This window comes from Apus apus, chromosome 3 (genome assembly GCF_020740795.1).
Source record: "Apus apus isolate bApuApu2 chromosome 3, bApuApu2.pri.cur, whole genome shotgun sequence".
Taxonomy (NCBI): domain Eukaryota; kingdom Metazoa; phylum Chordata; class Aves; order Apodiformes; family Apodidae; genus Apus; species Apus apus.
Window position 1 is genome coordinate 51,641,481 of NC_067284.1, and position 23,943 is coordinate 51,665,423.

Consider the following 23,943-nt stretch of genomic DNA (forward strand, 5'->3'; position numbering starts at 1 on the left):
TAATGAATTTAAAAGAAAAAAGGAGAGAGAGGCTTAACAGCAAGCACACTACAGTCAGATGACAGATCATATGAACTCCTAGGTTTCTCTTTTAGCACTTCTCTGAATCCTATGATCATTTCTGTATTATTCTGTTACTAGAGAAAAACTCTAGAAACTTAATTCCCATTTGGCAGAAACTTTGGTAAGCATCAACATCAAAGCCTCCTTAGGAAAAAAAGGTCAGGACAAAAGCATGTAGTCAAATATGTCCTAAGCACCAAGCCTGTCTGTTGTTGTATAGAGCAGCTCTCATTGAGAAAGTGCAGTATAAATGTCTTGGAAACATAACTGGATTTGCTATGGGGTTTGCTTTCCATTTATTTACTGTAGGCAACAATTCTTATTCTCCTTGAATGTTAAATGGCAAAGAAAAAGGGTTTGTCAAACACACTGATAGTACTAAGAATAACAAGAAAAACTAAACAAAAAAGGCTTTATCATTTGTGGAGCTCTGATCTCGCTACTTAACTGGTTGACTCCAACATATAAATGACCAGAGTGCATAGGAAAAAAAATACATACATATATAAAAGAATGCCTGCTGAAATGTCATCAAGCATCTCTGACCTACACAGAGCAATATTTTGGAACTATGCAAACAAAGGCATCTACAATTAAGATCTTACCAACTTCTATAAGTCACTTTTTAGTTTTTAAATTATTTTTTATTTTAATTAGCAAACTATAAAAACAAACTGTGGGAGGTCAGCTTAAGTACAGAAGAGTTGGCAGCTTGGCCTAAGAAACAGAAAACTTGGTTTAAGCTGAGGATAAATTTAAGGTAAAGGACAAACTCTTAACTGTGAATAGTAATTCAGTTACCTCTAGAAATCCTACCATATGTTCTTAAGAATAAAAAAAAAATTTAGTAAGTTAAATGTACACAAAAAGGCCACATTAGCCAGAATTCACAAATGCTGGAAGTAATCTGGAGAAGGAAGTGGTAATTAATTACTATGCCTCTTTTAGGTTTTCCTTAAACTCCATAACAGTCTAAAAACATATTTTCAAATAAACAGTTATTAATGATGAATGGAAACATTTAAATAAAGCTTGAGGAGCAGGAGGAGGTGTCTCTGACATTATTTCAGTCCTACAGAGACCAGTATTCTTTTTCTTAACATCACAGCAACCTAAGCAATCTGGCATGGAGCTCATTTTATGTATAAACTTTGGATGAAATCAAATGCTAACTATCAATTCATACTGAAGAGAATCAAGTGGCTTAAATTACTAAGGAATTCTCTTTCTTTTCAGCACATGGCAAATTCTTGGACAGAACAAAACCTCCATAGCTCTCCTGATCATTTTCAGCTGCAGCCGAGAAGAATGGAATTAAAATTAATTAAATAATAATCTCTTTATATGCACACAGATTTTTTCAGTGCTGTTGCCAGACAAAAAAGAAGATGCTGTATCCAGAATGACATTAAACTGGGTAATACCTTGGTTTAGGTGTGTGGCCTCTGTAATCTGAATTCCATTCACAGAACACTGTGCTCCATTCAGTGGTATTAGATTCACAGTACCGTTGAGATTTTCAAAGATGCAATGCTCACTTTCCAAATCAAGACCATGAAGAACTAAATAGAAAGAAATAACATAATTAGTCTCTTAATATCTAGTAAGGCTAGCATGCTGGTATTAATTTATTTAGGACACATTGTACCACATATTTGACAGCATCTTTTCTCTTTATTCTGGACAATGTTTTTTTCCTTCCTTCATCACATCCTGCATGCCTTAAAACATTGATATTATTTATTGTTTTACTGTAGTGGGAAGAGGCCAAGGGCTTGGCTGCTTGGGTCTTTTTTTGGTGTAATGGTCTTTCCTTCTGTGTTTTAGCCCCAGATTAGTAAATTCTTCCTTCCTTCTGATACCAAACACAAAAGTAGAATTTATGTATTTATAGAGACAAAGGTTTTTTTACCAGTTTCTAGGAAATAATGAAGTTTCCTGACCTTAAAGCAACCATGCTTATATCTGAAAAGACAGGATCTAATCTGTGCTTGTTGACTAACAAGGACGGCTGAAATAAGATTCTTATGTTCTATGATATCCAGTCCTTTTATCAATCAATCATGCTACTGTCAATTCTTCAACTAATGTATGATTACTTCTACTGTATCATTTAATATCATAAAACCATGCAAGTTTGTTAGTTTTATGAAATTAATATAAAAATTTTAAGCCAGGCATCTTTTGACCCACAAAAATATAAAAAACTAAGTTATTTGACTCTCGGTCTCTCCCCTGAGAATTAAAGGATGATATTTATTTAATGAAACTGTCTTTAAGCAACAGGACAGTATAGGACTGGCAATTAGTTGCTCTGATAAGAAGTAAATAAGCAAATCAGTAGAAGCTGCCTACCTCCTTTTTACCAACTTCCAGAATATTCTTCAACTCAAATCTAAAGTCCAAAGACTGCTTTAGGTATAACAACACTGTCATTATGCAAAGGTTAAGAGAATGTGCAGTAATTTTGACAGGTGCTGTATTAAATAGGATAGTATTTTTCAGCATACTATTTCAAGGGAAGCAAGAAATAAATTAGTAGCAACTGTATGAATAAATTTTAAGCCCACCAGCTACTCTTGAAGTCATGCTCTCCAAAGCAAATCCCACGTAATACAGCTCTCAAATGTTTTAAAAATTAAAACATGCACGAACATACAGACAACCAACTGAAAAAGGAAGAAAAGTATGAAGATTTGTTCACATATTGGAACAGGAAAAACAGGAAGAACAGGAAAAACAACTGAAAAAAAGAATGTAAATAAATGCCAGATTCCCTACCAATATCTTGTTCTGTCACAGCATCTTCTCTACCAACATATGTTTGGCCCTCCTAATTAAGAGAGAAACATACATTATTTTCAGTTGCAATTGCCCTTCCTCCCTCACAAAGATATGTTATCCTTTCATTTTCTCAGAGTAATCTGAACCAAATATGTTTAAACATACATTGAAAAATAATCAGGTAGCATTTTTAGAACGCTTTCACAGTCATTATTATGCAACATTATTGGCAAATTCAGCTTTCAGTTGCCCAGCACAGAACCATCTTTGTAGCTTTGAGACAATCTAGATTTGGATTTCAAGGCAAGCTTTACAATGAGATGAATGAAAAACCAATATACATTGGTAGGAATATTAAACACCTATATCTGGTTAACCAGTTGACCTTTGGGATAAACCTAAAAAGTAAAGTAATAGATATTTTAACTGAATCAGTTGCAACCTCGTAAGAGCTTTTCTTACTACAGCAGAGAAAAGTAATGAGCACTATATTTAGATAGCAAACTAATACTTCAATTTGTCTACTGAAAAAATCACAAGGCATATAAAAAGGCTATGGAAACACAGATGTGTATTTACCTTCAAGTGGTACAAGATGATACCAGTACTCAGAAGGTCATCATCAATGCCAATGAGATGAGGCAGTTCAGAATCTAACACAACACCTATCCCTTCTTTCCTCAGAGCCAAAGTTTGTTCCTGTAAAGGACAAAAGTCTATTAGAATACGCAAGAAATACCACTCTCCCTTCTCTTTCAAAACCACATTTAACGTAACTTCTTCTCTGTAATATCACCCCCAAAAAAGCATTTTTAAAAATATTTTTTTTACATTTTCAGTGTAATTGTTCTACTTCCATTGTGCATTCCAAGCTTACTGTTCAGGCAATCTGTGAAGGTGTTAATTGAAAGAAACCCAACAAACAGCTGAATTATACCAGATAAGGAAGATCAATCAGAGCATAACAAAGTAGCGTTGTCTGAAAGCAAGCTACATACCACCTTGCATAATGGTAAGGAGAATTTAAAATTCCTCAGAATTCAGTATAGCTGAAGAATAGAAAACTGGAAACTCTTCGGTAATCAATTAAATAAATCGAACCTTGTACAACAAAATTCCAGACATCTGAGAACTCAGTAAGCTTAAGCAGTTACAACATCATCCAGTGTAAGCTAAGCAATAGCACAACAACTGCTAAGCATAGGAAATTTTCGCAGCATATAATTTCAATTCTTCAAAATTCCTTTGGTCAACATTGTACAGCCACCTCTAGGATGAAGCATCATTCAGCAGGACAAGTCAGAGACTTCAACCTTGGATAAAATACGTGATGTACTGATCAGACAGTCTATGCAAGAAATAAAAAATTAACTATAGCTTTGAAATATGTTTTAGTATTTATAAAGTTTATTTTTCAAGTTGAAACCCAGTCCTACTGGCTTCTAGGCTTGGAGGATAATGGCAACACAGACTGTGAATGTGTACACACACTGCCTGTCAAAATGAAGATGTTGTTCTAGGTAGAACAGCTAAGCCCTTAGGAGCCAAGGAAGACTGACAACCCAAGGACAGGCAACGTCAGCACTTCTGTGTATTATAAGGCTCACAGTTTTCTCCAGGTGTTAATAAACACAGCATATATATTTTCTGACAGCAGCATGACTACTCCTTTTCCAATTCATCTGATTGCCTTTGCCAGAGACAACCAAGACAGTACACTGTAAGAAAAGACAGATAGATTGTTACATGTATTCTCCCAAGTACAGCAACTTGACAAATCTGCTAGAAGAAAACAGATCCAATATCTCATTTCCCTGCAAAGTACAAATGTCATCAACATTGATACTGCTTAAAAAAACCCTAAGTATATATGCACCTGGGCAGATAAGATAATGACACAACATACAAAAAGACACTCCAAAACAAAACTAGGAAATCCTGCTCTGGTCATGAATGAATTAAGAAGCTCTTTGGTTTTCAGGAAGAAAGCAAAAAGCTGTGACTCATGTTGTCCTGCATCTCCCTGACATTTAAACTGCACCCAGCTATTCCTTGCTATTCTAAGTGGCACCTCATAAAATCAAAATAAAATAAAAATAATTGTTCGAGTGAAAAAGTAATTTCAGTCCAAAATACCTATCACATATTAAATATTTATTGAGTGGCACCTACAGTTACACATAATTTATAATGTTCTCATAAGATGAGTTGAAGACTTAAAACACTGAGGACTGGTGGCCATTTACACAACTGCTGGCACCTTTGATCCAATGGAACTGATAAAACATTAAGAGCTGAACTTCCCCCCCCCCCCCCAGCATTACTAAGCATTTGCCAACATCCCAAGTTAAAAATACATATCCCAAGGTGTCTCACTGAGTGAGAAAAATATCTCACAAATAAAGAAGAAAAAAAAAAGATTCTTTCATTTTCCAGTCTTTTAACATTTAACCCATTTTTACTATATACATAAATAAAGCATGTGCAACTGTGATTTAAAAGAGATGTGCTGCTTATTTATTCAGGTCTAAAATTAAAGAACACAAATTCATCAAGTTTCTAAACCCTTATCTTGTAAATTACTATCACTCATACACAGAATACACCCTGTTGATGGAAGCATTACAATCATCTCAGCTGCTATCCACTGCATTTAAATACAAAACCTTAAAGAGGTATCTGGAGTAATTGCTAAACTGTAATAATTTAGCTTAAAATTTACTTCCAGATTCAAAAGCTTCTTCAAGGAAGCCTCCAAATGACAAACTGTGCCCTTTTGCCCCAAACCAAAAACCACAGAAACCCCATCAACAACAGATCTTTATTACTCTGTTCTCCTACAGAGCGAGAAAGATAAGAAAAAGACCAGAAAGAAGTAGCCAAATTGTCCCTCTTTCATCCTTCACAACATAGGAAGGATGTTTCTAAAGGAGGACAGACCTCTTTTGAAAGAAATTGAAGGTCTAAAAGCTATTATAAGGCAGAGAAATTATTTGGTTTGAGCCAGGATGTGATTCATTTGTGCAGAACGGTTTTAAGAAGCAGTGAATCCATAAGTCAAATGACAAGGGCAGGAAAGGTCACTGTGCCCACTAAAAAATACTAATTCAGAAAATTTATTAAAACCTCAAGGTACAGTTTAAGGAAGTAGAATATACCACATGAATCTTAACTTCAATTATGCTCAAAAAGAAAACTGTACACATACTCCCTCAGTACTTAAGATGCATTCATGAACTGTCAAAAACAAAGCAAGCTAAGTATTATCCACAAAGGAGTACTCCAGTTAATATAAATGGCTACTGTGTGAGGAGAAAGAAAAGGTTTTCTTCTTTAGGAGCTGATAGATTAAATTGACTCATTTGAAGAGTAGAAGCTCAGAAAATAATTCTGAGTCAGTATGTAAGAAAAAACTTCCTTGAGTCAAACTTAAATTAAGGGTATCATATTGTATATTTTAAATGATGGTTTCTTTAAATTCAGCTCTGACTCAGCACTCAGAAATATCCTGATAACAGTAAAACTTCTGTGAGAGATGTAAGAGCTATTGTGAAATCTCATCCCTTCTGCACTGATGCATGGAATTTGCTGTAGTAACTGATAAGAAGACATTTCCAAGCTCACAGCCAAGATGTGTTCTGGTATTTTAGGAAAAAAAATCTTTATGTAAAGTACCTATTTGAGCCATAGAGTTAATCTTCATCATATAGAACTGCCCATGATAAAGACCATCTCTAAGATACAGGTGATTTCTTTAAATGTGTTTCTTTAAATGCAAACACAAAAATGGAATCACACAAGTTTACTTTCTTAACAAACAGCATATCGAATTACATTTAAAAAGAAAATAAGCCCAAAAGACATTTCCAACATTCCTTGACCAACCTACCAGTAAACTGAAACATATGCTGCTACTGGTCCAGCACACAGTATACAGAATTGGCACACTTCCCTTTTAATGAACAGAACCTCTTGGAGAACTTTAATTTCTGTTACACTTTCCACTGCAAAAATTCATGTTTTTATTGAAATATTGAACAGTTAGCTATTGGCATGCAGCCCTGAGAATACACTCTACAGACACTTTCAGTAAAACATAACATTATGCTGGTTAAGTAAACTGTCCAGATGTCTATATTTAAATTATGCAAAGATGAGTAATACCAAATTAAAGAAATTATGGGTAAAAATGTGCAATGGCAAGTCTTTGCATTAATATTTAACGGGCCTATACTAGAGCAGATTCTTATGCTAACAGGTACTTTGGGCACATTTGACTTCACTGAAAATATGCTCTTATACTCTGAGTTCACAAAAATGCCTGAAGATACTCAGCAGCCCAGCACTAACATTAAACTCTCTATAAAATAAACAGATGTAAACTGTACACACGGGAAGTTCTTAATTCTTAATTGGTTTTCCTCTAAGTTATGTATTCAGTACACTTTAAATACTCTTTAAATCACTTGAAACAAATGTTTCATACCTACAGAAAGAAATATTCCATGCTCCTCAGAATTCAAGGGCACCTAAAATGCTGATTTCCAAACTCAGCAGACAGATAATATTAATGAAGTTACAAAGAGAGGAAGAAATACATGGATGAAGCAGCCTCAACTGATCGCTCCATTATCAAGGTGGGTGAAAACCCAGGACTTCACTCACTGCAGTCAGAAATGTATATATTCTCCATCTCAGAATGGCAGAAGATAGACGACTTAAAATTACACGGTTTGGATAAATCCAGGAAGTTGCAGGTTGTACTACTGAATTACAACAAAACAGACAGGCCTTCACCAGGCCAACCCAGCTGATGTACGTGTGCTCCAAGAGGGTTACATTGCTTGTGTTTCAATGTTGACCCTTTCAAAAAAGAGCAAATGAGGCATAACTGCAGGGCAGCACCAGAACCAGTATGTACAAAACTTGAGAGGGGGAATTCCCCAAAAAGCAGTACTCACTTGCCATTTCTTTCACAATGGAGTAGAAAAGTATACAGTGGGAGCTCAAAACCGAAAAGCAACCCCTTGTTAAACTGGAGGACACTGCCGATGTCAATAATTTACATAGATGGAAGAAATTAACTGGAGAAATCATGGGAAAAGGGAATTATTTGAACAAAGGCACAGAATATCTATTGACTGTGGTTCCTAACTCCAAGAATTGCAGAGACAGAAAACATGGGAAGTTTTCTGGAGAAGGATTGCTATCCACTTGCCCTGGATTATATTCCAAAATCAGGTACTGTTGAATAAACACAACTTCACCTACAGGGGTATTTAATCTGAACCAGTATAATTTGACACAATTAAGTGCTTGTATCCTGTCTTCTGAGAGGGTAAAACAGTTATTATTTTAAACTGAAATTTGTGGTAAGCCAAAAAAAAAAATATATATATATAGATATCCTATAATGATGGATTAGGCAGGATTTTCTGCTTTTGCTGAATTACTTTCCAAGAGATCTGTGCAGAGAAGGGGCAAACATGGAAGCAGCACCTTTGCTGCTTCCTTTCATGGCTACCTCCCCAACTTTTCAATGTGTGAAAACTTCCAAAATTCCTGGTATTTTTGAGAGAACAAGAGGAAAAATTCTTTCACTGTTTTTTTCTTTTTTACTGTCTGTCTTTACTGAACCCATTCTTCTTAGTTTCTACAAGGTCTAGCCCAACAATCTTACAGACACTGCACTTTCATTTATATCATATCCCCTCTAGTAATATGTAGCTTTCTGATTCTTGTCACAAAGTACAGCAATGATACCAGTGTTATCTACATTCATAGCTTTATATTTAATAACAATGTACACTGCAAGTCTTATTAAGAGGATAAAAATTCACATTTAAATTGCATTAGATAGTAAAATCCTGTAGAGATCCACTCAAAATCCTGATGACTAAAGAAACTAAACTTCAATTTACCACCACAATTTCACCTGTAAATCCTTTCTGCATTTAGCAAAATGCATCACAAAAGCCAAACAAGCTAAATTATACATCAGTGATGTTCTACAGAATAAAACTCTGGAAGTAGTTTAGCTCAATTAATTACTAGACCTTCCATCACACAACTGAAGTACACAAGCTGAACTATTCTGCAATTTCCATATTAATATGTTGCTTTGATATTGTAATTAATTATCCAATAATCAGGAAACTCAGATCAACAAGATATTACCTTATTATTGCATGCATTGTATGTACTCTACAGAAGTCTAATTTATCTTTACAGTAACAAAATTTCCTAGATATGTCACTGGGGTACAAGATGATTTTATTTTTCCTTTAGCACTCTCCATACATTTTAGTGTTTACCTACATTAATCAAATACTCTTGTGAAACATGGAAGCTTTCAGCTCAAATGGAAAAGTATTGCTTATCATCATGTTTCCCCCCCCCCTTCTTTTTCTTTTTAAACAGGGGAATAATTTGCCTACTTAAGTAAGACAGATGATCCTCCAGCGTGCAATTCCCTTCTTATGTAAGCTGTAAAAATGTTGTTTGCAACTATATTAAATTACATACAGCATTGTAAACCATGGAGTGTCCTTCATAAAAACACCTCTCTAACTTTGGGTTTAGACTTCAACACGCATGCCATTCTGCATGACTCATGTAATTGCTAAAGCCTGATGCAAAACCCACAAAGTGTTTCTATTGCATGTTTTTTGGGGTCTGAGCAAGTGCTTGTAAAGCACCAACGTGTTCCTACATCAAAAGTCTGCCTAAGTGCTCAAGCAACAGGCAGTCTTCCAACTACGGAATAGGATTACCACTCTTGTACAAAACAGCTGTAGATCATGGCCCAGTTCCATGTCTACATTATTTCTTTACCCTTTTAAACACAAGCTTTTTAATTGTTGTTTTCCACTCAAAGCTTATTCCCAGTATTTGGGTGTTACAGTCCTCATGTTTGGAGAGGTTTTTAATGGATTAAAAATAGCAGGATTTAAGAGGAATACACTGCAGATTGACTCCTGTTTCCATTCACAGGAATTATATGATTAATTCTAAATGCAATTCTTCTGAAAGAAATGTGATACATAAACAGATGGACTACTCCTTTGAATTTTCATTGCATTACATGCTCATTATTATATTTACAAAGAAGACATGCCCAGTTATTAAAGTTGTATCCACAATATTAAGAGGCGAGCTCACCAAAAATTAAGTAAACAAAACACACCAAAAAATTACTTTATTAGTTCTGTAATTTAAGTGGAATTTCAGGAGCTTTACCTCTGTTTAAAATATCAGTGTTTCTCTTGTCTGAGGTGAAAGAACTGAAAGTGACCTCCTATGTTACCAAGTGCGGTTCCCAAATACCATAATAAATCACTCTATAGATTACAGTCGAGCTCTCATCCTTTATACAATATAATGTAAATTATTTTCAATTATTTCATCTGAACTTACTAATAGTCATTTTATACTGATGTATTTTGCATCACTGTTGACATTCAGCAGAAATAATTTTCTTCCTTCTCTGGAATTTATTCATTGACATAGTTACTGGGAGCTGTCAGATACACTCTCCTTACTGTGGTTATACCAGGCCAATCCCCGAGCATCTCCTTTCACATGACTGGACTCACCATACCCTGGTGTTTAATGCATCCCATCTCAGGGTCATCGTCCTTGACCTTGACAAATTAGATGCCATGTTCCCAGTGTCTATGTAATTTTGCCAGTCCTGGGTACAACAGCACCCCTATTAGTCACTCACTGCCCAAAACATCTATCTGATCCTCCAAAGGTTTCATTTGTCTTTCATGCAGGTGTACTATCTCATGACAGTCAAGTTTCATGCCATCTTCCTCCCCTTCCATGGTGTATTAATAAGTTCTTATTAGTCCCAATGCTTTTGCAATGCAAACTATTTATCATCAATCACCCTTCTATTATTCTGATTCTCAATTGTCCCATCTTCTGCAAGACGCTCTACTAGACAAATTATGTCTCCCACCTTTAATATCACCAAACTTCGTCAGTTAACACACCTAAAGAAATTGAACAGACCAATCCCCAAAACCTGTTTTTTTTTCAGGAGGTGGTGTTGGAGCTCTACTGCCAACTTCTCTCCCATCCCAGTACCATTGCTTCCATCATGTCCACTGCAGAACCACTTTTATTTTAATTTAAATTCTAATCTCCACACTACCTAAATAAGGAAATAGTTTCCTATGTGTCCCAGAGTTGCTTCACACATCCACAAAGATGAGAACTAGTCCTCCAGCTGTTTCTAGCAGGGATCACTGAAGGACAGAACCAGATCCAGCATGTATGTACTGGGCAGACAAACCAGGACCAGCTAGCTCTAGAAATGATCATACTGCAAGCAACATTATAAATATTCATTAAATAGGAAATTACTACTTTGAAAACAACATATTTACAGGGAAGAAGGTAGTTACAATTGTTACAATTCTTAAAAGACAACTGGTAGAAATAAATATGCCATTTTAAAGAAGTCTTCACCAGAAAAACATTCCTTGAAGTTTCCTCATTAGTCCAGCAAATATAAGCCATTCAGGATGCAATATGAATCTAGGTTTTGAGTCCTTCCGCAGTTTACTTCAGCATAATGAAGGCAGGTAAGAGTAGCAGCTCTGAATTTAACATTTGCATGTAGCTTTAAATGTTTAGTTCCACTAGGTAGTATTTTAACAGACTCTTTTTTCTTCCATTTTGAGAATAGAGTTTATAATGACTTTTCTGGTAGTTGACAAAGGTATAATCACCTTACTTTTTCCCCAGAAATGATGTGCTAGCTTTCACTAGGTCAGTGCCAATAAATATGAGTTGTCACATATGTGAAGTTTTTTATGAAAATAACAGGACTACTTAAAAGGTCAGAAATTGCAAAAATATATATTCCTTTTGTCTCAAGGCAAAAATTTGAGGATGCTACAAAAAGAAAGAATAAAGTGTCTTTAAAAATATCAGTTTGATTATGTGTACCCAAAGTATAAAATAATTGGTGCTTTAAGCTGGCACAAATGGCATCAGCAACTTGCTGCTTATCATGAAGTGAGTAGGATTGTGGACACACTTTCTTTGTAAAGTTGGTAAACTCAGTCGGGGAAACAAAACTTTTCTTATCAATTATACGCATCTTCCCTTAAATGAAATGAAATAAACCCTATCTAAAACCAAACTCAAATTCTATCATTAACAGTAAACAAGATACATATATGTACATATAAATAAAAACTCTACATATACACAGTGTACTGTCACTTTACTTGAATCTCTAAATTGCAGTATTTACAGCATAATGATTGAAAACCAGGAAAAGAGAGACAACTTTAGAAATGAAATAAAAACAAACAAGACATTCTAATTTGCAAGTCAATATAGTAACTTAACTGCTTTATAGAACAGCATAAGGGGATGCCACATGCTTGAACTGTAATCACAATAGAAGGACCTCTGATTTTAATTAGAAACAATAATGAATCACATGTATAGATGCTAAACAAGATGAGAGCACCCATTAAAAAAAAGCAGGTCAAATACAGAGGATAAACATGCATAAAATGGGGGAAAGGACAAGATGACAAGAGTATAATTCCCAAAATACACCAATGAAAAATATGTACTGTTTGATAGTATCAAAATTTCCTTTAAAAATTGTATAAAAACAATCTATACTGTAAAATCTATAGTCTGGCATCAGTCCCTAACACCAAGGACAGAAGAAATATCATATCTAATGGAAGAAAAAAGTAAAAAAAAACCCAAAACACCACCACCACCAAAACAAGTAAAAAGCTTAAAACGTATTTCATAGCCAAGATAGACATTCCAAATATTGACTGAAGCGTAAAGTTCCCATTAAACTTTTTATAAGTTCAGCAAAATTGAATCAGAAAAAGACAGAACAGGGGCGAGACTCTTGCAAACCATGTAATCTAGACTGCAGTATATTATGGCATTCTTGGCAGGCTGCAGTTTTGCCCAATTTGAGTATTTTTTAAATTTAGGTCCCATTTAGTCAATGAGAGTAACTTAGCACAGCTCTGCCAGCTACTATCAGAAAATAACACTTCCTTTAAAGATACAAGCCTGTGTATATTTGGGGAGAAAACACAAAGCAATCTACCCTAACCTCAAGAAGCAATCACTGACCTTCGCACTTTGCCGATTGATTTGAACCCTAACCTGGAGAGCAGTCCTCTTTTTTGCATTCTGAGCAAAACCTCCAGGGGACTGCTTTTTGTCAGCTAAATTAAAATAATAAAAAAGAAAGTCCTGTTCACCAAAGGAGGTATGACTTCTATTATATTTACATGCTGTAAAAAACGAGGCAATTTTTTCTTCTTCACTGGCAAAGCTTTATATTATTTTTCATACAACCCTACTGAGGCTTGGAAACATTCATGCACAAATGCTGCATATCACAGCATCCCTGCCTCTCACTTGACTTCTCAGTGACTCCTGACAGGTACTACTGCACCTCAAATTTATAGATCTGGTGGAGGTAATTAATTCCACTATGTAAATGAACTCAAAGCAGAAGATCAATGCACTGAGTACAATGTTGCACTTTCCAATGTCTTACAATGACTGACAAGTAAATATACCAATCACAATAGATAGAGGGCAAATCCACTCCCAATCCTAAATCTCTAAGGCAGCAAAAACATTAAGAGTTTCATATTTTCAGAAGTTAAGTAAGACCTCATAATGGGTCTAATGTCAACTATTTCAATAAAAAGCAGACTGGGTGTTTGGAATATTCATTTAAATGCTTCCTTAACATAAACTGTCAGCAGCAGATTAAAAATACCTTTAAAAAACATTGCCAACCTGGACGATGTGCCATTGAAGTCAGCTTGAGTTTAACATGTCCAATGTCCTTTCTTAATGAAAATCAGTTGACAGGTGGATTAAGACCAAAAAAGATCACTGGTAAACAAAAGCTAAAGATCTCTGAAACTGTGTTGAGTTCAGCACAGCTTTCAGTATTGCTTTACCAGAAGCAATCTATGGCATTGAACATTTAAATACTTTTTAAATGGAGATAACTCTTAGATTTAATATTTTAAGTAGCTTATCTTGGACAAAGCTTCAGAGATTTAAACATAAAACCAAATACAACCAAATTCTCTCCCAGGCACATTTCAATTAAGAGTCTTAATGAGTGTCTTAAATTCAGCTAATCAATTCAGGTCTTTAGAGACTAGCAAGTTGAAAAGGAAATAGCCAAAAGAAAATTCCTCAGGAAGAAACCCTCTCAGATTTCCCTTGGTTAGGGATCCAGTAAGAAACAATTTCCCTGGGTTAAATGAATCTTTAACCTTAAAATGCTCCTTTGCCTTTCTGCTATGCTCCCTATATATGACTCTAACTCCAAAGCCACCAAAGTCCATCAGACCACTGCCTCCTGCCCTCCACATCTCAGAACACTGTGTTGCATTTTGCAACCATCTATTGACTAAAACCTGAGAAAGAAACAATGAGAGACCAGGATGTGCTCATGTAACTAAAGACTGTGCAAACAGAGGAAAATGGCAGAGAGATTACTTTCATTCAGCTGGACATTTTTAACATCTGCATTTCAGCTGCCCAAAAGCATGACTTTTTTGTCACATTTCAGGTGCATTTCTCATTGCAAACAGCTTTCCTTGCAAACATTAAGTAAGTTGATATATGTAACCAAAAAGACAAATCTATTTGTGCTTTCCTATAGGGGCCAAGGAAAAACTCAAATGAACTCCAGAGAAGTGAAACTATATGCCCCTCTTCTTTGACACAGATAACTCTCAGTTATGTGACAATCACTCTGCATGAATGTAGGACTGATTGTTTGCCCCAAAATTCAGAGTGTCCCTGCAGCATGTAATCAGTAAATAAATTAGTATTGCAGAGCAAGTGCCTTATCAATTTTCCAAACTCTGGTTTTCTAAGAGTTCCCATTAAAAAGCTGTCACCACAGAAGCTGCAGAAGCACATATGATGGGTGGATCCCACTGGAAGAAAAAAAAAACAACAACAACACCAAAAACAAACAACAAAAACACAACAACTAAGGAGATGTCATTCCTTCATGCAAAAATGTAACCCACAACTGGGTACCCTGATTTTTTTTAAATGCTTCTGGACAGCTTATCTTGCTCCTTACAGCAAGCTTTCCATAAGGACTAGGGAATCGGATTTTGAATTTGTTCTTTTGACCAGAAATTCTTCTTCAAAACAGACATGCCATTCCCATATTCAATTGAAAAAAAAAATAAAACAGGAGAGACCAGTCATTGTTTTTTCCCCCCAAGATTCAAAATACAGTATTTTTTTGAGTCATGTCAACAACCTTCTTGGCTTACCACACCCTTGTGCTGCCCATCCAATATCCAATCAACATCAGAGGTACGATACTATAGCCTGAACTCAGGAACAGAAATGAGGGAGAATTTTGATAAGCTTATAAGGGAAAGTAATAAGCCTATTTCACTCCTTATAGCATCAGACTGCTTCTTCACACAATTAAGGACAGAGCATCTTTGGACTGCTACAAAATATAAGTAGTTAAAAAACTGTTCTTTATAAAGAGTGTTTAAATGTAACCCATCTCCACATTTGTTTTATTATGCTGTGTGAACAGAGCCACAGAATCAGAACTGGAGGTGAAATGAAACAGTTGGAAACAAAAATAAACTTCCAGCTGTTGACAATCAATGATTTGGTGAAGTGCTCATGCAGAAAGAAACGCAGTTTTTAACAGAAATTTGCCATGCAGAAAACCCAAGAATTGAATGAAACTCATTCAGAACAAATGCTTCACCAGTACTTTGTCCAGATGCTGCAAACAAGACTTTTAAAGAAATTAAATGTAAATATTTAACGAAAAGCCTACAGAGGTTAACATTTTGAAGACAGGTAAGTCTTTAACTGGTCTTATGTCTTCTGGATTTACGTAAGGGTAAAAACTCCAGATGTACAAATGATGATATTCATGGATGAACTACTTTATCAGGTCAGAAGAAATTGCAAATCTTTTGCTCAAAAAGTTCCTGCAAAACAATGAGACTTCTTTCACACAAAAGGAAATTGTGTTGGGAAAAATAAAAAATTAACTACTCCATAGTTCTAGCTAAGTCCTGTGTTTTCCAAGTATTCACAGAGCCAAATCCACCTGAAAACAAATGGAAATTAGGCACCTAAAATACTTTCAAGTACTAACTGATGTTTCAGTACCTAAAATAGGGATAATCTGAAACACTAGCACATTACCCTCCAACAAATAAAACCGAACCTGCACTCTCTTCAACAAGATTTTATTGCATGAGTCAATCACCACTGACAAGATTTTTTATTTCCTTCCAGGAAGACTGGAGTGGAAAGAAAAGGATATTAAGTTATATTAGATTGTCAGGGCTGAGCATTCTCTATACTATATGTCTCAATAACATCCTCATACTCAGAGAGGAAAATATATAAGCTTACCAGAGAAAAAATATTCTGCATAATAAAGCAATCTTGCTATGCACCAACTAGAAAAACCTACAATAACAGTGGCAGAAAAATGATTTGGAAACAACACAGATATGTTCACAGTGCTTTTCACATTTACATTATGGGTTAAAGTATCCAAGCTGCATGCTGAAGAAATGGAATGGAGCCACTCCTTACTTCTGAATGCTGCATTGCCTCCTGGAAGACAGGCAGGCATTTCATCAACCATATTCCAGACCACTAGCATATACATATTCATCCTGCCAATATTAGGAAATATTTGAAACGTTTGTCAGGAAACATTAGAAATATCAGCATTAGGAAAGTTATTATATGATGGCTAAGAATGTAACAAGACTTCTAAAAGCATAATATTTCTCAAAAAATAAACAAGAAAAAAATAACTTCTACTGCAACACACAAGAATATATTTACTGTGTGGATGAAAGAAAGAAGCGGTTGCAGAGGAGAATAAAATATTTCTAAAGATTGTGAAATCTGGTTTTGGCTTACTAGCAATAATTCCTTAAAAGATGAAGGGAGAAGCAGAACTGCATATTTAGCTTGTTGTGTTTTGGGTGGGAACTGGTTACAGGGACACCCTTCTTGCTTTGCTGGCTGGCTCCCTTACAAAATACTTACCACAAAGTGATCAGCAAGGACAAAACACTGAGCAGCTGCTGAAAGAAATCTGATTGTGTCTAATTGTGATTGACAAGACAATTCAAGGGTAAAAAAAATAATTCTGTCCCAATAAAACAACTTTCAAATATTTGAGATTTCCATTAAAGTGACACCCTACACATTGACTAGGAAAAGCTGCTTTGCTCCATATTGTACCAAGAACCTCCTCATCTCCTTTAGTGGGCACCTGCTTAATAAGCTGGTTTTGTATTCTGTAAAGCTACATACACAGCATCAAATTTCTATCCTGTGTTTTACTATGTTCAGCTTGACACACGTATGGTTTCTGGAATAACAAAACAAATTTTGAATCACCTGCCACAGAAGTGGCAGGTGCTGTCTGGGAGGCAAAGGGAAGGTAGAACGAAATATGGAACACAACACAAGTGATGAGGCATACAGTCTGTCAGCTGTGGACATGCCAAAGTTATGTTTTGTATTATGCCAGAACTTCAATAAAATGCTTTTGAAAATTAAAAAAAAAATGTTCTTCCTTTCTAAGCAATAAACTAATTATCTACTTAATCATCAACTCTGAAAGGGGATATCGATTCCCTCATGTGTACATATGTTAGATAAAGCATAAATTCCCACTACATCTTCTCCTTCAAGTCAATGACACAAAGAAATAACACCATCCCTCTGGCTGCCAGAGACTGTTTCAGTACAGTTAAAACTTAAAGTTTAGTATAATTAAGACACTTTAGTCTTATAAGACAACAAAACTTCTATCCAAAGCCACAAAGAAAACCACAACTGAGAAGAAACTTCCAAATCAGATTTTTTGCTGGCTCCAAGAGCTTTAGGCCACACCACCCTCATCAATTAAAAAAAAACCAAAAACATTAAAGAGTCTGCAACAAACAAGATTAGAAAACTAGTTTTGATGTGAACTGCTTACTGTGGACACGCAGGTGCTTCAGCAGCAGCCCACACAGGCATCGACTGCTCTCCGAAATGAATGTCAATTAAAAAGGCAGACGCAGAACTGCTCAAACAAGGAACTGCTAAGATAGTGAAGCTAAAATGATGGAAAATTAATGATGTCGTTCCTTTAAAAGATAAGGGAATTACAGGAGCAGTTCTTAGGCTCGTAAGGTCAGCTTAGCTTTCCCATTTGCTTCCTTCCCCCTCAAAACCGATTGCCACACACTTACTGCTGACACGCAGCTATTAACACACAGAAGCCATATTATTGCAGTGGCACCCCAAAGCACCACTATACTTAACATGCTGCAAGAATTTCCACCAGAAGCCTTGGCAGATTCCAAGTAATTTTACAGCAATCCTGGCCTTCATTCCTAGAACTACAAGGACAAACTTAACAAGTTGCAGTGCCTGCTCCTTGACACTTTAGAGCTTGTATAGACAGAACTACTACTGACATCTGAGAAAAATTCCCTGAATAGAACTGCAGGATTTGGCTAATTGTAAGTAGAGGTGTCTGTATGTGTGCTCAAGCTTCCTGGACACTAGCCTGCAAAATCCTGTTTTCCAGTGGCTTATAAAACTTAAGCCATTAAAGCTGCCGTTTCTCATGCTGGAGCATCTGCTGCAGACTGGCTTCTGCTCCCACCAGCTTGAGTTTAAGGGAAACTGGGAAACTATTCTTCTGTTTCAAAAAATGAGGCCCACAGAGCATTCTGCTATGTCTCCACTGGAACAGGTTTCACCTCTTCACAGCCTCCTATGTTTGACCACACTGAGCATACATTAGTTTTCAAGGAAAAAGAAGTCTACATATGGCAGCATTGACACTCAGGGCAGAGAACAAGATTTTCTTGCCATCAGTGATGCTTTCTAGCAGGAGGTATTACACCTTCCAGCTAAGAGACAGCAACTCTGCCCTTGATATTCTCCATGCTGGTATCCAAAACGGAGAAATGGCCTGGCTGGAAGGGAAAGATGTAGGCTATCTTAATTCACCCTCAAGTCCCATATGCATTACAATAGTCTTTAATTACATGATCATATATTTTCTACAGGACCCATGAATAATTCATTCCATAGACTGTACTCTGGGAATGAATCAAGAGAATGCAGTGAACTAGACTATTATCTACAGGACTCCTACTCATTTGCTGCTAAAGCTGGATGATGAATGAGTCATGGAATTATAGAGGAAAAAAAAAAAGTAGTCTCATAGCTAATACATTTATTAATTTTAAAAGCTATTTCATTTCTTCTGTGTTTCTTAGGGGACAGGAGAATTAAGAATTGTTTCACTTATCTGGAATTCTGTTTTGTTTATTTACCTAGAAATTAATCTTTACTTCTACAGATTACTTTAAATCTATTAGTCCATTTCACAGGACCAAAATGTGACCCTTACTATTGAAAGAAATAGAAGAAAGGAGTAGAAGTATGTATACTAGTATGCAATAACTACCAAGGAGAAAAAATGGACTTCAGGACTAGTAATGCAATAGCAAAGTCTTTTGCAGAGGAAGATGCATAGGCTTGGTTGCCAGCATGTTCTTGTCCCTAGGAGCCCAGCTACTGAGGTAGCGTGAATGAACCTGAAGAGACACCTGGCAGGCAGGGACTGGACCTGCCTTCTCCTTTGTTCAGGAATACAGCCTGATTGCAACAGCAGCAGATTTGTGCTGACATCAGTGGTTAAGACACCTCTTAGCGGATTTCATTAAAAATATCATCTCTGTAGTTGGGAAGAACAAAGAAGCAGCACATCATTCCAGTGGCACTTCTGCCACAGCATGGCTGTATGCATCAAGACCATACTCAGCTGTCAATTAAGACATTGTCAGATGCACGACACTACCATGTACGCAAAGCTACCAGAATCATGCAGTAATAAACTCCTCGATATACTTCCAAAAACACCAGCAGAATAAAATGGTTCTAGTATTTCAAATCCAATATACATTGCTATTAGAAACTGTTCTTTTGTGAGGGACTCAAGATAAATTTACACTTTTAATCTAAAATGTTGATGTTTGAATCCTTCTTTACCCTTCCATAACCAAGTTCAATGAGGAATTTACATTTTGTCTTTTCTCCATCTCACTACTATTCTGCTGATCCTTTAGAAGAAACAGCTTTCAGGGTATATTTCTTCTTTTTTTCTACGGGCTAAATCAGGAGCTTCCACTGCTTTCAATTTAGCTCCCCTTCCTGCCACAAGAAAATTAATAGAAAAGCAGACCAAATGCCCAGGAGGAATTGTTGAACAAGTGGCATCTGAGCTGTAGAAAGGATTTCAAAAGCAACTCGCTCTGTCTGACTCCCTCTCATTTGAAAACCGCCTACGAGCCCTAGGGATGGATTAAAGCTAAGCATGGCCTGGATAATCTACAAGTGCAGGGCCCCAGTTGTAAGGAGGATGGCAGCAAAATACTTGGGAGTAGGGTTATTCCTAGAAACCAAAGGGCCTCTTTTGGAATGCACAGCCTGGATCAACCAAACTATTCAACCCTGCCTTAATCCATGGCTGGTGAGCTGAGAAACGGCTGCCCCCAACTGTGCTACTCTTGACGGTCCAGGTGGTTTCAAGTGGGAAAAATGGTTTAAAACTGAAAAAAAGAAAGAATCAGTAGCATTAGACATCTCTTGATCACAACTTTCCAGCAGGAGCTTAAAGTGGCCAGACCACCGCAGAGTCATCACAAGCAGCTAAACAGGCTGCAAGTGATAAAGGAGGTTTCTTAATAAGATGGAACACAGGTGGCAGACAGACTTGAAATCAGACTATTTCTTCTGAAATCTACTTTTGACTGATGCACTTAGCATCCCCCAGGTGGCTAGGACCCTTTCAATACTGCTTCTATTAGGAAAAGCGCTACAGTAGATCAGTGGCACCAGTTCCCAATTTAGTATTTTTTCTTTCTCAGACAACAGCAAGCCAATGCTTACAGTGGACAAAGCACTGCAAAAAAATCATTGGTGAGAGAAAAGCAGTAATAGCTGCTCTCCTGAAGGAAAAGCAATGTGTATCTCAGGACAACCATATAACCTCTTAAAAAAAAAAAACACAACAACTTCTGTTTGTTTGCTTTTATAAAAATTCCCTCTATTGTGTCTTTTTTCTTCTCAGTTTGCATTGACCTAGGCATACTTACCAGACTGAAGCAAGAGAAATGATCAGGTAAAGTAATAATCATCATTTAATAATGACATCTGTTCAGTAGTACAGTAAAACAATGTCTGTTTAAGGCAAAACAAATCACGTTTGGATGAACTCTGTCCAAAATCAAATTCCAAAGCAGAAATCTGTGGGCTGGCCAATATTGTAAAGATCCTTGATGAAAAAAAAAAAAAAAAAAAGGGGGGGGGGGGGGGGAAATAATAGGTGGGCGGGGAATACGATGTTTTCATGTCCCTGATTCTGAATGTTTCCATGTCCCTGATTCTGAATCAACCTCTGAAAAACAAAGTCCATTTGTAGAGGGAAGCTATGTGACATTTAGCAATGCCAACTTATGCCAACTTTAAATCTTCTGAATAGATTATTTTATGGACTACAAGCACTGCCAGTAACTGCTACACCTGGGAAATAAAGAAATGATGCAGAAGGCCAGGTATAAGAAAACAAACACTAATATATTACTTGTCATTGCTCAGGAGGCATGTGGGTAAATCCTGTACAAGGACTGAGAACAGTAAATACTCCCTTGTTGTCAAACAGCTTTCTCAAAAAACCCACCAAAAAACCACAACAAAACATGGAAAAAAGCCAATAAACTTATTGAATTTTAATGTACTGAAATTCAATTATAAAACTACAGAAGTTAATAATGAAGAGAAAAATATTAAAAGAAACAGCTATAAATAGAATCTGCCTATCTTTGCCACTTGGTTTTCAACTGCAACATCCATTAAAAGAAAAAGCAAATAGCAGACTGGTTAAAGATCTGTATGGCCAACAGCCTGTTTGCTTTCTTTACTATATTACCTGGTCAAATAAAAGATACTACCTCTCCCATAAATTGCTCTTTTTTATCCCTAAAACTTTAGAGCTATAACAGTTAAGAAAATTATGCATTTTAAAGGTCTTAGCCAAAATAATTTGTCAAGCATTCTTGATATACAGTCATTTTAAAGAGTTGAAAAACGTACTGACAAATAATTGCAATAATTTTCAATGTACATAATCATGTTACAGTGCATCCCACCTGTAAGTTGTTGTTCAGAAGCTTTTCTGACAAAAGTTATGCAGGTTCTTTGGGACTTGCTCCTAAACCAATGTTTTGGCATTCTCACAATCTTATTTTAGTAGATCCGAACAGCAATGAAATTCAAGATACTGCAAATCATTTTGCCTTAAAATATCTGAATTAAATTTGAATTAAGAATGCAGAAGAATCTGATTTTTGTATCTGCAGTGACATCTAGTGCAAAAAACCAAAATGACATTTAAACAGGCTTCTAGAGAATGTGAAGTTTTTCACAATCATTGTGTGATATCTGACTGAGAGAGACAAGAATAACTGGCATCAACCCTTTTAAAACTTTCTTAGTATCTTGTCTTCTGCACAACATTCACAAGACAACTGAAGGGGATCTTATTAAGTATAATACATTAATAAGAGACTATATAATGCAAATGTGCATTTTCTGTTTACAAGCAAATTGTCTGATAAATGTACATATATTCCATAATTGTTGGAGGGCAAACAACTCTTGAGAAAGTAAACATACTTAGAAACAGAGTTGGTATTCTATTTATTCTGTCAGCTTTTTCAAAAGATAAATTCCGCAGCAACATGTGACTTAAATTCTTTCTGCCAGCTCCCTAGATATGCAACCCTATTTTAATTCTGCAATGATTTTTAAACCTCTACCTTAAAAATTCAAGCAGAAGACATAACTTGTAGACAGGAAACAAGAACAAGAAGCATGCAAGAAATGTTGTCTAATATAGAAGACAATTAAAACAAGTTATAAAATAAGAAATAAAATTTGCTAAAATGGAAGTACAGATTTAAGTCTCCTGTTAAAAGTACAATTATGCTCCAAACAGACATTCTAACCAAAATGCAACACCAACATGTCTAACTAGCAATGATCTTATAAAAAAAATTCAGTTACTGAAATGCAAAAGAACCTTAGAAACAAGTGTTATTCCTGCCAAACATACAAATAAACACATATGCCAAAGCTGAAAAAGAACAGTTTAAATACAGTATCATGCCTACATGAGTTTGTATATAAATGCACACCATTCCTGTAACTCCCTTTTTTCATTTGAGTTATAAAACATAAGCATTTTAGGACCTGTGTTCCAGAGGCATGTGTCCGGAAGTCTCAAAAAGTTAGTTACTTTTAAAAGGCATGAATAAAGCCAACATTGGCATCTTTTTAAAAATCTTCATAATATGCAATTTTCCAATATCAAACTTACCCAATGATAAAATTATTGAAGTGATACAAATAATTACAAATATCAAGCTATAGCTTTTTGTTCATGAGATAATTTTATATAGAAGCATATATATCTAAGAAAAAAAAAAAAAAAAGCTACTCATTAGTGATCTAAGTCAAATACATTATGCCTAAGATTCCTAATCTTACTATGGAGCAGGCACAAAATTCACATTACTGATTCCCAAAGGCATTGGAATAGGGAAGTATTATCACAACTACTGTTTTTTTGGACAAGAATTGCATGCCACGACTCATGAACTACCATCATTACTAGTGATGTAGTAAGTGCTTTTAAAACATTCTACAGTTTGTTCTTCAGGAACCCAGGAACTTACACAACTTCTCTACTCTACAGCTATTAAAAAGCGGATTTAGCAGGCACAAGAATTTTATGTGGAAGTAGCAGGTGTTAACTGAGAGTACTTTTCACTGGAGGACTGAGCATGTTAAAACAAACACATGGCAGGATGAAGAAAACGAATGTTCTTTGAAGGGCAAAGTACTGGGTTAGAACACAAAACAAGCAAAAAGAGGAAAAGGAGCGAAGCTAGCGAAGGTCAATAGGAAGTAACA

At 35.9% G+C, this 23,943-nt stretch overlaps 1 protein-coding gene across 6 annotated transcripts in view; it reads right to left on the reverse strand.

The window, feature by feature from the left end:
* Positions 1 to 23,943, reverse strand: part of KIF16B (kinesin family member 16B) — a 138,122-nt gene that overhangs the window by 73,786 nt on the left and 40,393 nt on the right. For all 6 annotated transcript variants that reach the window (XR_007888883.1, XM_051613297.1, XM_051613296.1 and 3 more), the window contains exons 13-15: positions 3,427 to 3,546; positions 2,845 to 2,896; positions 1,488 to 1,625 (exon numbers count right to left, since the gene is read on the reverse strand). Coding sequence is in view for 5 of the 6 variants with exons in the window: in XM_051613297.1 (XP_051469257.1) it covers positions 1,488 to 1,625; positions 2,845 to 2,896; positions 3,427 to 3,546 (310 nt within the window). In the remaining variant the exon portion in view is untranslated. The remainder of the gene's footprint in view (positions 1 to 1,487; positions 1,626 to 2,844; positions 2,897 to 3,426; positions 3,547 to 23,943) is intronic.